Genomic DNA, 13120 nt, shown 5'->3' with positions numbered 1-13120 from the left:
TGGTTGATGTTTAAAAATACAGCTTTTGTTAAAGAAATATTATTCTCCAGCCTACACATGTGAACACTGTGTGCCTCAGCCTGCCATATCTGTTCCAGACACTGCATGTTCTCTTGCACTTTCCCACATGATGCTTCTCCCTATATCTTAGATGTTTAAATACCTGACCAAAATGTCTTTGGAAAAAAATCCTCAGTCTCCAATGGCATAAGACTCCCCATATGTTGCTGACTGGGTGAAAACAGATCACGCATAGACATCTTGACAACCACCAAAAACTCATGACCCAAGAAACCTGGCTTTAGAAAAAAAATTAAAACGAATCTTATGAGGCTCATGATAAACATCAAAGAGCTGGCAGCACTAAGACAAATCAAACAGTTTAGGTGAAATTTCCCAGAGAAACTGCTTGCATTGCATCAATGCACTGTCTGTTTTTGAACAGTTATGCCTGAATATACTATTTGGAATTTATGGTAGATGCAGGAAAGAATAGTTTCCTTCTCAAAATCCTTTCCACGTGCAGCCCATATGCCTGCAGCACAAATGGATTGCAATCTCATGCCTGAGTCAGATGGGTGTGAGAAGGCCAGCTGGCTGTTGTAGCTACAGAGTGAACCTGGGAGTCTCTCATTTGGGGTAGAAGAGCTGTAGGAAATGATATATTTAGTGTCCCAGGACCAAGCTGCCTGTATCAGAGGTGTTTGTGTGCAAGGCTATCGACACTGTAGAGTATCTCCAAACAACTGGTAAAGTATCTAATTATTATAACAAGTATGCTTATTGCTAAAGATCTAGTTATGAGGTGTCAGAGTATTTTGTATTTTATGACATATGTGTTTCCAATAAGCTGTTTATAACATCACAGCTTCACCTGCTGGAAATGTTGAACATGGTAAAGAATGCAATTCCAGGAAGAACAAGCACAATTTCAGGCTAAGTCAACTTGAAAATCTGGATGCTGGGAACTGGATTGTATCTGTGCCTCAGCTTCAGAGCAGTTCTCGAAGGGAGAATTGCTGCTCCACAAGCAACTGTGAAACCCAAGATTTTCACAAATGGTCACTGATGGCACATTCCTCATGTCCTCATTCTGGACCAGAGACCATGGATCTGATTTACAGACATGCCCAACACTCAGAGCTGTCAATGAAGTTTGAATATATGCAATATGGTGCTGTGTGCTCTGAAAGGAGAGCTCCTCAGCATCTGCGATGAGACACCCTCATCACTAGGAATTGGTTTTGGCTTAATCTTGATGAGCCTCAGTCCCTCTCATATAAACTCTGAGTAACACCAACATGTGGCTGTGACTTAGTGCTAAGTCATATCTAGCAGTGATTCAGTAGGGGAAATACAAAACATTCACTGAGTTTTAATTAGGTACAAATATAAATATATTTCTGTGAGCAATCATGCTGGGATGAAGTATGACTGATGGACAGTGCTTCCCACGCACCACGAGAGCGCTTGCTGGTGAGGTGTCACCCAGCAAAGCTCACCAGCTGCACTGCACAGGGCTCAGGCTGTCTTGAGAAGAACTGAGCCGACCCAGCCACAGTCTGTACCTATGGATCAGGTGGCTAAAAGTATTTCTGAGATTTTAAGAGTCCTGATCCAAATTCATTGGAGTGAATGGAAAGGCTCCTCTTGACTCCAAGGGGTCTAGATCAGGCTTCTAAAGCTCTTCCTTCCCCCAGAGAGGAGGAAATGCACAAATTATAAATTTAACCTGAAGTTAGGTCCTTCTTAATCCCTGTGATACAATCAAGTACAATCAGGGCCCCTCAGCTTGCTGCCACTTTTTCAGATTTTTGAGTATCTGTGGAAAATATTTAGGTGTTCAGACATTGCGTGCTTTTACTTCTCCGTTGCATCAGCAAGGCATCTTCAGGCAATTTGTCTAGCTACAGCAGTTTTCACCCAACCCCAGCTTCAGGCTGGAGACCCTTTGCCCAGGTAACTGGCTGCCTGCTGGGGTTCAACACGGTTTTACAACACAGGGACCTGCTGAAGTGCAGGGTCATTCTCTCATCAGAGCTTCTGGAGCAAAGCAGGAATGACCATGCCCATCCGAGGGGACTGGGAGGGTGGCCATGCACACAAATATACCTCAGCCCACAGCCCTGGGGCTCCTCTCACACTGCTGGTTGCAGCAGCAAGGATATTACCATTTTCACAGTCGTTTTATTGGTTCCTGGGAAGTGTTCTGGGTGCACTGTATGATTAAGGGGGACTGGCAAAGCCATGGTATATCCTGCAGCTCCACAAAGAGCACATCACAAAGGATATGTGTGCACGTGTGCTGTGTAGGCAGCAAGCAAGTATGTTTACCTGCAAAATAGGTGAAAACCGCATGAAATGCCAAGATTGGCCTGTGGATTTATGAAGGGATTGTGGACCTAAACCTTTCAAACATCTCTCCAAACTCTTCATTTCATGCCCTCACACTAGGTGGTGTGGATGAAAGCCTTTGCTCTCCCAAGGAGCACTCAAGCGATGGAAACATAAGCCATGCAAACGGTGCCGAGAGCAGTGATGGGCAGCTGGGGGGTTCCTGCTCGAGCGGTGGGGAGGAGCTGTCTGAGATGACCGAGCCATTGGCACTTCTCTGAAATGTTCCTGTTACCTGTGATGGAGACAACATTATACTTTCCTAAATCTTCTTGGGATTTGTTGTGACTCCTCAAGGGCCACAGCCAATTTACTGAGCCACAAAAGTTTGGAGTCATCTGAGGCTTGCTTTCAGAGGCAGGCTTTTCCTCCAAAAGCAGTTTCTGTGATTGACAGCTCACATGCAGAAACAGAGAGCAGCTCTGACCAGTTCCCACATCCCCCACTGACTCAATGGTGACTTCAGCTGCTCTGTGAAACCCAGGTCTCCTTCGGGGAACTGATCCTGGGCACTATCAACAGGTCCATGCCCAGCGCTTGGCATCTGTCAGGACCCCACTCCTCTGCCCCAGAGTTTCTTTCCTGAAAGGAGGAAAGCATTTGGGGGACCTTGCCAGTCTTTTAGATGAGTTTTTAGAGGAGGTTTGAAATCAAAGGGAATCAAAAATGCTACAAATTTAACTGTGGAAACCACTAGTGTGTGGTGAGGGAGCTGATCATAGACAGTAAAGAAAGAAATGACAGGGACAGAGAACCCACTGAATATGGGGATGAGAGACTGGGCACTCACCAGGTTGGTGGTAGGGCAAACTGGACATGTAGTTTGGAGTCTGAACGGCAAAATAAGGGAAGGGTGCACCACCCTCTAAATTACTGCCTGTAAAACGGGTCTGTAGAAAGACAGGGCTCCAGATAGCAAGGAGCAAATATTAAATGCAATTATGGCTTCTAAATGCCAATGGCTTAACACAGACTATGTTGGAAATGCTGCAGATGTTATGAGGCATGGAGGAGAGGAGGAGGAAAAACACATCACTTGTTTTTTGCATGCCTTATGTTACTGTAAACATCATGGAATGACACTGTTCAGAAATGCGCCGTAGAGCCTGTCCAAGTGCTCTTGCTCACAGACCCTACAGCTACAGCTTCCAGCTTTTTCTACAGATAAGCAAAATCCTCCTGTCAGTAATGGGGGTGGGGAAGAGGAGCACCTGGGAGCTATGTAACATCTTCCGTATTTCCTTAACTAGATCCTCAGCCAGCATCCCAGCTGCAACCTTTCATGTTGACTTCAGCTGTCTCTGCCTGCCTGAAAGAGCTCTTCTCCTTCAGCATTGCCCCTCAAAAAAAAAAAAAAAAGAAAAAAAAGAAAAGAAAAAAAAAAGAGAGAAAGGAAAAAAAGAAAATAAATCCTCTCTTACTCCTAGATATGATTTCAGTACATTTTTGCAAACTCCAGCTTCTGAAAATGGGCGTTAATGTCTCTGCTCGCTCAAATACCTGCCACTTGGAGCCCCAGTAGCACTTAGCACATATACATTGTGCTGTAGAAACACAGCGAGCAGGCACAGCCCCTGCCTGCCAGCCAAACATTTAGCCTAGTCCACAGAGGGACACCTCACCCGCTACGCTTCAAATGCAGATGCTCAAGATGCAGCCTAACCCTGCGCCTTTGCTCAGGACACTCCTGGAACACAGTCAGCTCCCACCTAACTACTGCCAAGACCCAGGAACAGGACACTCATGTGCCACTGTTGCCACACTGTCTGCAGCAAACCTCTGACTGTCACGGGGGGGGGGGGGACACCACTCACAGTCTCCGAGCCTGGCCCACCCAAACTGCTCATCCTGGCCACCCGGGCTGCCAAGCAGGGCAGGGCTGGGGTTCCTAGGGCTGTGCTTACTCCTAAGCAAAATGTCAGGTGAGAAAAAGGGAGTCGGCAGCAGAGTTAGTCTTTTTCCCTAATTCCAGAGGTTGCAAAATTTGAACCTAGTTTGAAGAAATAATTTTATGACTAGCGGATGGGGCTTGTACTACACAGCTCTGTACAGGTATGCTACGTTTGGCTGAGCTGGGCTAAACCCTTGTTGAGAACAAGCCTGGCTGTGACAGAAAGCAGCTCCTTCCCTCTTTGCTTTTGATGACAAAGAAGCAGCTTTGCCATCTGTGGCCTTTTACGCAAGTGCAAATGGGGAGTTGCTCTGAGCCCTCCGACTCTCCACCTTTCCCAGCACTGAAGCTACTGCTGTGTGGGTTTGGGAGGCCTCAGATTTCTCCCAGATGGAAAAGCACTTTTTTCCCCAACAAAAGATCTGAGAAGGTGGAAGGCTGGGCCACTGCAGCCTCAGGGCTTTGAAATCCATGTTTGAACCTGGCAGTGCCTCCTCAGCAGGGAGCCCTTTCACCAAGGCTCAGCCCTCACCAGCCTGTGAAGCAGGAACATTTAACTCAAGTGATTTTAACTCTTTAAAGACTGTTGGCTTAATATTTTGGATCGTGGGGCTGTCTTGAAATGCCTCATGGGCAGAGAGGCTTTTCCAGGTGTGCCTCTGGCAGGGTCCCAACCCTGTGTCTTAGTGGGGCTTGCTTGTCACCATAAACCTGCTCCTAGGAGGTTTCTTGCAAAGCATAAGTTCCTGGGACACTAGGGCCACTCATTTTACTTTGCATATTTGCCTGATCCTCATGTTCCAAAACCTGTTCAAAACCTTTAAAAAGTAATGCTTTCTTTGTTATCATGGGTGTTTGCCCCCTCAATGCACAGCCTCGGCTGTTTGAGGCACTGCTCAGGCAGACCTGGGAGCCACAGCATCTCCAGGTGGAGCTGCAGAGCGAGTCAGCAGGAGAATTCCCAGCTGCCAAGAAAATTATGGGAATTCAGTTTCATTTGCATCAAACTGGGCCAAGGAACTCAGATATTATATTTGGGTTTATTTTACCCAAACATTCCAAGAATTCTTGCCTTACTTCCCATTCAATTTCAGTTTTCAAAATGTAGTTTTTAAAATTATTAATATATTGAAGTTGATGTTGACAAAATGTTGTGTTTTGATTTGGTGACCTCTGCATTTTGTGATGGAAGAACTCTCTAGTGGAAAATTTGTGACTGGTTCTAAGTCTTAATGTTTATCTTCTGACTTGACTTTTCAAATGTAAAAGGAAATTAGTTTGCCAGGGGGTACATACATGAAAATAGGAGTTTCTGTGTCATGTTCATCAGTTACAAACCCTGTTAAATAATAGTGTTCCAGGTTCTCATCACTTTGCAAAATATTTTCTTCAAATACTATGATGATAATCATCCCCATGCACTTGGCACTGGTGATGCTGCATCTCAAATCCCGGGTTCAGTTTTGGGCTTCTCACTACAAGAGGGACATAGAGGTGCTGGAGCGTGTCCAGGGAAGGGCAATGAAGCCGGTGGAGGGTCTGGAGCACAGGTTTTATGAGGAGCAGCTGAGGGAACTGGGGTTGTTTAGCCTGGAGAGAAGGAGGCTCAGGGGGGACCTTATCGCTCTCTACAACTGCCTGACAGGAGGCTGTAGGCAGGTGGGGGTCAGTCTCTTCTCCCTAATAACAAGTGGTAGGACAAGAGGAAATGGACCCAAGTTGTGCCAGGGCAGGTTTAGATCAGATATTAGGAAAAATTTCTTCAGTGGAAGGGTTGTCCAGCACTGGCACAGGCTGCCCAGGGAGGTGGTGGAATCACCACCCCTGGAGGTATTTGGAAGATGTGTAGATGTGGTGCTTAGGGACATTGGTGGACTTGGCAGTGTTAGTTTTACAGTTGGACTTGATGATCCTAAAGGTCTTTTCCAACCTAAACGATTCTATGATTCTATCCAAAACTGGAGCAGCCAGAGAGCCTGGAGGCAGAGAGCAGGATCCTGTGGGATTTCCTCTCCGTCTCTCCCTGGAACAGGACTTTCCCCACACCCAAGCTGATGGAGGACAGGCTGCTGGGTCTAGTGAGCATGGCAGAGAGCTCTTGGGAAAAGAGGGGGGAGCATGCAGGCCATAGGAAATCCCCTGGGATTTCAGCCAAACCAGATGAAACTGCCTCATGGATAGGATGCTCTCCAATGGAAAGTCACATGCAGAGATGAAATGTTCCCCAGTGAGCCGGGATCAATCAGTAGCTGAAGCAAGAGCATAACCCACTATTAGGAAAAATTTCTTCACCAGAAGGCTTACCAAGCACTGGCACAGGCTGCCCAGGGAAGTGGTTCAGTCACCATCCCTGGAGGCATTTAAAAGATGTGTAGATGTGGTGCTTCGGGAAATGGTTTAGTGGTGGGCTTGGCAATGCTAAGTTAAAGGTTGGACTTGATCTTAAATTCTTTTCTAACCTAAATAATTCTGTGATTCTATGATTCTAAATGGGGTAAATGCTGGCATTTGGAAATGCTTCTTTCTTGAAGATTTATAGTGACCATCAGACATTTTTACCTTCCCTCTTTCAGATGTTTGGCTCAGTCATGTCCATTGCCACTGCAGAGCATCTTTAAATGACTTGGCATGCAGCAAGTTAGCCAAGAGCAAGACTGAACTCCTATACCTTGAGCTGAAATCCCTAGACAGACTTCAGGCAATCCTCTGTGGCACCTAACTTCTGTGACCTGAGCAAGGCTGCACAGCTTCAACGACAGTGATTCGGTGGTAGTCATTCACAGTCACTCTTCATTCAGGTTTCACCCCATCCTTTCCCAAAGCTGAAAGCTTTATATGGTTTTTTTTGTTTATAAGTGTACTGACTGCAAGATTGCTCATGCCTCGCTGTGCAAAGCTAGCTCTGCAGGCATGGGAGCCCCAGAACCCTGTCCTCACCTTCCCCTTGGGGGATGCTCCTGGGGGGCTTCAAGCCTGCAAGCCAGTGTGCTGGGGGTTTTAGTGGGGTCACAAGCTACCATTCATCCTGCAGACTGCTCTCTTGAAATGCTTGAGATGTGCCATTACCTTTCTAACCTGCAGCAGGTAGCTGGGTTGATAGACTGGGGAAGCATTTAGACTCCCCTGCTTACCCCCAAGCACTAAACGCAGCCTGCACAGCAGTTCTGCAAGTGTTTTCAGTGTGATGCTTTTACTTAGGGTCTCACCCTGCAAACAGTAGTTAGTGCTCAGTGGGACCACTCACATGACATTAGTTTCTGAGTCAAGACCGTTTACCCAAGGTCTAGACTGCAAAGTAGAATCAGTACTCCAGCCCTAAGGGGAACAGTTTTATCTGCAAAAAGCTGGACAATTTTTACCAAATCTGATGAAAGATTAATTTAAAGCATAATCCTATTCTGAGTACTTGAAAGTAGGGCAATTTTATTTGACAGGAGTACTGCTCATGCATGTGCTGAGTCATTTCTAATGATTTTTTTGTTACAAAAATATGTTTATGCCATATTTTATTCCCAGTGGCTGTCTAGGGACAGCCCAGCATGGAAGACAGAGGTCTCGCCCACTAGCAGCCTCTCTGGCTGAGCCAGATGGACTCCCCGTGACCGTGCAGAGCATGTGTTGAATTTCAGGAAGTCTAAATTCCTGTAGGCTTCTGGGATATCCTGATTCTGAACACACCAATTTTAACAAATTGGGTCCAGCCTGTCTTAAAAGCATGTTTGAAATGTGTAATTTTAGCTTTGAAAGGAAGTACTTAGCTAAACAGGCAGGAATATACTTCAGATGAAAGGTCTTGTTTCCTCCTCTATTGAAATGAGGCCAATAAAAGTTTGAGAGGAATTTTAAGGAAATTGGGTTAGATTCGCATGCCACCTGCTGCAGAACAAGCTACATCAATTCTGTTTCTTCCCTTCTTCGCCCTGTTGTAGTGAATAGCAGGGAAAGTATGTACACATGAGACTGCCAGTGTCTGAATAGCTAGCTACTCCTTCTTCAACAATATGATCTTCACCTATTACAGCCGAATACCTTGTATTATCACAGCACTGATGTTATCCACAAAAAAGTTACCCATGCCTTTCAAAGTTAGTCTGTGGCTGAAACAAGAAACAAGACAATAAGGAAAGAGGCACTTTAGGAACCTTTGCATGACTTCAGAGGGTTTGCTGAAGTCAAAAGGATTGTGTTAAGAACCAGAACCACCATGACTCCTACAGTCCTAATCAAAATGCTGGGTGCGTGAAAAGCTGTTCAGTTGTACAGAGACTGAATTATGTCTCCTTACAAGAGAAAAACAATACACACAAGAGGAAGCACTTAAATAATTGATGTACTTTTCCTTTATCTGCACGTAGGAATGACAGGAAATCTATGCAGCTGGCACTAATGGATAGCATCAGTATGTCAATAATTGCTAACCAGAAAGAAATAGGAATGCATTTGTCCTGAAGTGACTGATCTTTCTTCTTTATCTCCCCATGTTACAATGGGAAATTAACAGTGTAAATTTTAGAATTCTGTTCACTAGTAGATCATTTTGATAGTGACACTTTCAAGTGCCTTTTTTGGTATGAATTCAGTCCAAAATGACTGTACACTTGCTTGCATTTAATCTGCAGTCTGACATCTAGGATCCTTTTGTCTTTTGTGCTACATTCAAACAACAAAATAAAACTTTGTTTGTATCACATGTTTAATTTTCCCTTCCACATCAGCAAAAGGGTGCAGCCATGCTGGAATTAAACATAAATCAGAGATTTAAAAACACCCAGTACTTTCATCCTGAAAAACTGCATAACAATTTCCAGCTTAGAAGTAGGATACTCTTACTGAATAAAGCTTCTTGTTGAAAAATTATTTGTATATTGACCCATTCATATCCAGTTATTTAATTCAAAGGTTGTATTCAGAAGTTCCTTCTGAGTTGCTTATCCCAGGGAACAATTCCGCAGCTGTTCTTGCTACATTTTTGTGTAGGCTGAAAGTAGTCTGAAAATTCTGGCATTAATTTACTGCAACTACAAACGGCAGTTCTCCAGGTTGTTCAGGAGGCATACACTTTGCGAAAAGGTTGGTGAAGCAATACATACACTTGCCACTAATATTGTGCTTTGGCTAAATTTCTTTATAGCTGTGTGCATGTGTATACACAAACACCTGTCTACATCTGTACAGCAGAGCTCTGGATTCTAGCCTCATTGTGGTGCTGATGATATCTGTCACTGCAACAACTTTTTGCAGCTATATTATCTGGCTGCATTCAAACCCAAAGATTTTAAAAGTACACCACCAGCCTTACTGCGCTCATTGGATTCAGCAAAGTGGTATTTCTGCACTAGCAGGCACTAATGATTATTTTTAGAAAGCTTAATGCTGATTTTTTGCATCCCTTTTTATGGAGTTTTTACTGCTAAAGTTTTAAACTCTGAACTAGATAGTATAAGAGCAATAACCACAAAGAGCATGATGTGATTTCAAAATACCTTAACATGAAAAGCAAGCTGTCAGCCACTGGTTCACTAAAATTGCTTAATAAATGCACAGGGGAGCTACCATTTCTATGCCCAGTGCTGGTTTTGTGTATATTTATATACGCATATATGCACACACACTTCTGTACATACATGAACCAGAAAATTATGCAAGGTCTGTGCAGCGGACAACCACTTGGCTTGACTGGCCGTCCGTGTCCGTGCTCGGTGCGGGGCAGGGCGGCAGGAGGCAGGGTGAGTCCCGCTGGGCTGGAGGCAGGGTCAGCTCCAGCTGGGGGACATGGGAGGATTATTGGGGGAACAGAGAGAAATGAACCTTTCCCCTGTGTATGCTGGCACATTTCCGATCCACGTCCACATCTAAACATCACTTTACCTAAACTTTTCATTCCCACCCATAACAAACTGCTTCGCTCCCTCAAATCATGCATCTATAAACGCTTTTCTGGAGGAAACTTCCTTAGTCCTCTCAGCAGCAAAGGTAATTGAGGTGTCAGTAACTTATGCACACAACATGCCATGCATGCACAATATCAGTTTCATCATTAATACCAGATGCCAGCTAAATACTGTCACTGTCACCCTGAAATACCCAACCCCCAACTCAGAGTGCTTAACAAGCAAACTGAAGTCAGGCCCTTAAAATCAAAGCCTGAAGAAGGGAAGCTTTGCTGGTTAACAGATCAGCCCTTTGAGAAGGGAAGCGAGAAATACTCATCTTCATCTCTCCTCTCTTTAGACAACGATAGCAACAGCACAGGGAATTGCGCCTGGTGCAGTTCGCTCTGCACCATATACATAATTTACAGTTTTCCACTCTGGTTTTGAGTGTGCATTTGTGGACAGGATATTGTTTTTGTAAAAGGAAAGCAGAGAGACAAGGGAAAAAAAACCACTGCAGCAGCCTTCTTCCCCAGCCTCACTTTTTAGCCCACATCCTCATCTCTGACACACAGCCTTCACAGGCCAGTGAAACAGGAGTGCTGCACAGTATGTGTATGTATATATGTATATATACACATATGAGAAAAGAGAAATGCTTGCCACAGTTAAAGGAAAAAAGAAAAAAAAAAAAGATGTTTTCAATGGTCCATCTCTTTATTAGCAAAATGCCTTGGCACAGAGTCACTCTAGCATTTTGACAAGTTTCCTTTTGTGCAGTATAGTGAGTGTTTACAATTCCTCTAGAAGTTAAAAAAAAACAACAACCAGCTGAGAAACATGCTTCTTGCTGATGTGTCCTCCTGCTCAGTGAAGTTTGACATATACAGCCATCAGTGCTAGTAAAGGACTCTTTCCCAGATATAGGCAAAACATGTAAGGCACTTATTTTGAAAATAAGGTACATTTCTATTTCCTTTCAGCAAATAAACCCTTCAAATTACATTTATCTGCCCCTTGCTGCGTCCATTACCATCCGGGAAGGTTTATCAAGGCATGAACAGGACACGTACACAGCGCGCTTGGTGCGGCAGGACCCATCCCCAGAAACTCTCCTTCGGGAGCTCGAGACTATGTACATCGATACCATCATCTCTCCGGACACAGGCACTTCAGACCATCTGGCTGAATTACTAAACCCTTCCTCCTTTCCAGCCCCTGTGCCTTTAGAGAAAAACCAGGCGTTACCACCCACTCCAGCCCTCCACCATGAACTCTTAAGGGACTGCACCAGGATCTGCAGTGGTTGCAGGGAGTTTCTCCTCTCCCTGCTGCGGCTCTGACTCCCTTCAAAAGCAAGCAGCTTCGCGTGTGACTTTGCAATCTGAGAATGTGAACTAGTCGACAGGACACCGGGGTAAATATAAATCTGGCGCTTACCCACAGGCAGTCCCTCGCAGTCTGACATCGTGCAAGAAGTCCTCCTCACCGGGGGCTTAGGAAAACCACGGCAGGACCGCACGCGTGGGTCCTTCTGCTTGCAAAGGCGGGGGGAAAATAATATCTAAAAATTTACAGCTACCCTTCTCTTACACTGTACATCTACCCACCCAGAGAGCTGTAGCAACCGTCCCGTCCCTGCCTTCTCATTATGGGATGTAAAGATAAGAATGTGCTTTTGTGCCAAAAGAGTGTGCTATTGGTGGATAAATTTGTTGTCATCCCTCCCCTTTGCAGAGTTTCCTCTTTAATGTCACAGAGGCACATTACCCTGTCGGAAAGGCCATCGAATATTTATGAAACGGCTTTTAAGAGCTAAGCCGCAAATCTGCGCTGGAGAACTGGGCTAATTGCTGTGCAGTGGGGTTGGTGGTGGGAGCCACACTGCTGGGGCACTCCTGCTGCCCGGGGGGGCTGCAGTGGGGAGGTGGTGGGCTGGGGGATATGCTCTGGCATCTTGCTCTGTACCTTCTCTGTCTGCAGGTTAAATAAGGGTCTGAGCAGAAATACTACTGGAGAGGGGGCAGGAGCCAGGGTGTATCTGTTTAAGAGGGAAGGAGGAAGAAAATTATCTTCTGCTTATAATGTACTACCCAAGAAATAGTTTTTGTGATGCTGTTGCTAAAGGCTGCTTCATGGTATATAGTATTATTGTGAGTGCAGCTTTCTCTGTAACTTCATGACTTTTGCTTGCTTAAAATATGACACTTTAATGCTGCCTTAGTGAAGCATTTTGTGGCTGCTTCTGCAAACTATTTTTTTAATCCTTGGGAATGTTTATGTGGGATTTGCTTGCAATGAGATTTCCAGACTGGTCCAGTCAGTAAAGAGTACCCCTGAGCACCGGTCTGTTCATTAGGCACCTTAATGAAGTGCAAGCAAAGGCTCTGGTGGCGTTAGAGCCGTGGTGGGCTTGGCGGGGATGTGCAGGACTTGGTGGGTGCCCTCAGCACCCAGAGGGTAGTTTGCTGCCACTTTTTCTCCCAGGAACAATCTGGGACAGTCTGAACTTAACCTGACACAGATCTTTAGTGTCTGAGCCCTTCACAAACGTTGGGCTTTCAGACCCAGAGCCTGTATGAGGGCTGGGAGGAGAGGGAGGCAAGGGGAGCTCTGATGGGGGGCTCTGGGAAGTGCTTCCCTGTGGCCAGACACAGCCCCTGGGGGAAATGAGCCATCAGAGCCCCAGGGGACACCTTTCTTCAAAATGCCTTGAAGGAAAAAAGGCTTATTTTATATGAAGTATACTAGGAGCTCCATGTGCTCAGCACCTCTGAAAAATCTGGGTTGGTTTTACTTCAATGCTTCAGTCTAAGCACCCCTAAGCTGACACTGCTGGCCCTACCTGCTTTCCCTCTGAAGAGAAGCCTTTTAATAGTCTGCTGGTTACTCAGCAGCATAGCTAGCCAGGATTCAATTCAGGATGACAGGCCAGTGACTAAGCAGCTGAAATAGCTGCAAA

At 45.3% G+C, this 13120-nt stretch overlaps 1 protein-coding gene across 2 annotated transcripts in view; it reads right to left on the bottom strand.

Moving 5' to 3' along the window:
* The window catches only part of EML1 (EMAP like 1), a 130489-nt gene extending 118676 nt beyond the window's left edge, over positions 1 to 11813 (bottom strand). Inside the window, exon 1 of one of the 2 annotated variants that reach the window (XM_055794299.1) lies at positions 11599 to 11813. In XM_055794299.1, coding sequence (XP_055650274.1) covers positions 11599 to 11626 — 28 coding nt within the window. In that variant the 5' untranslated portion in view covers positions 11627 to 11813. The remainder of the gene's footprint in view (positions 1 to 11598) is intronic. The other variant, XM_055794330.1, reaches the window with a different exon arrangement.
* Positions 11814 to 13120: the final 1307 nt, after the last annotated feature.

Source organism: Falco peregrinus, chromosome 1, assembly GCF_023634155.1.
Source record: "Falco peregrinus isolate bFalPer1 chromosome 1, bFalPer1.pri, whole genome shotgun sequence".
NCBI lineage: Eukaryota > Metazoa > Chordata > Aves > Falconiformes > Falconidae > Falco > Falco peregrinus.
This window is presented reverse-complemented; position numbering and strand designations above follow the sequence as displayed.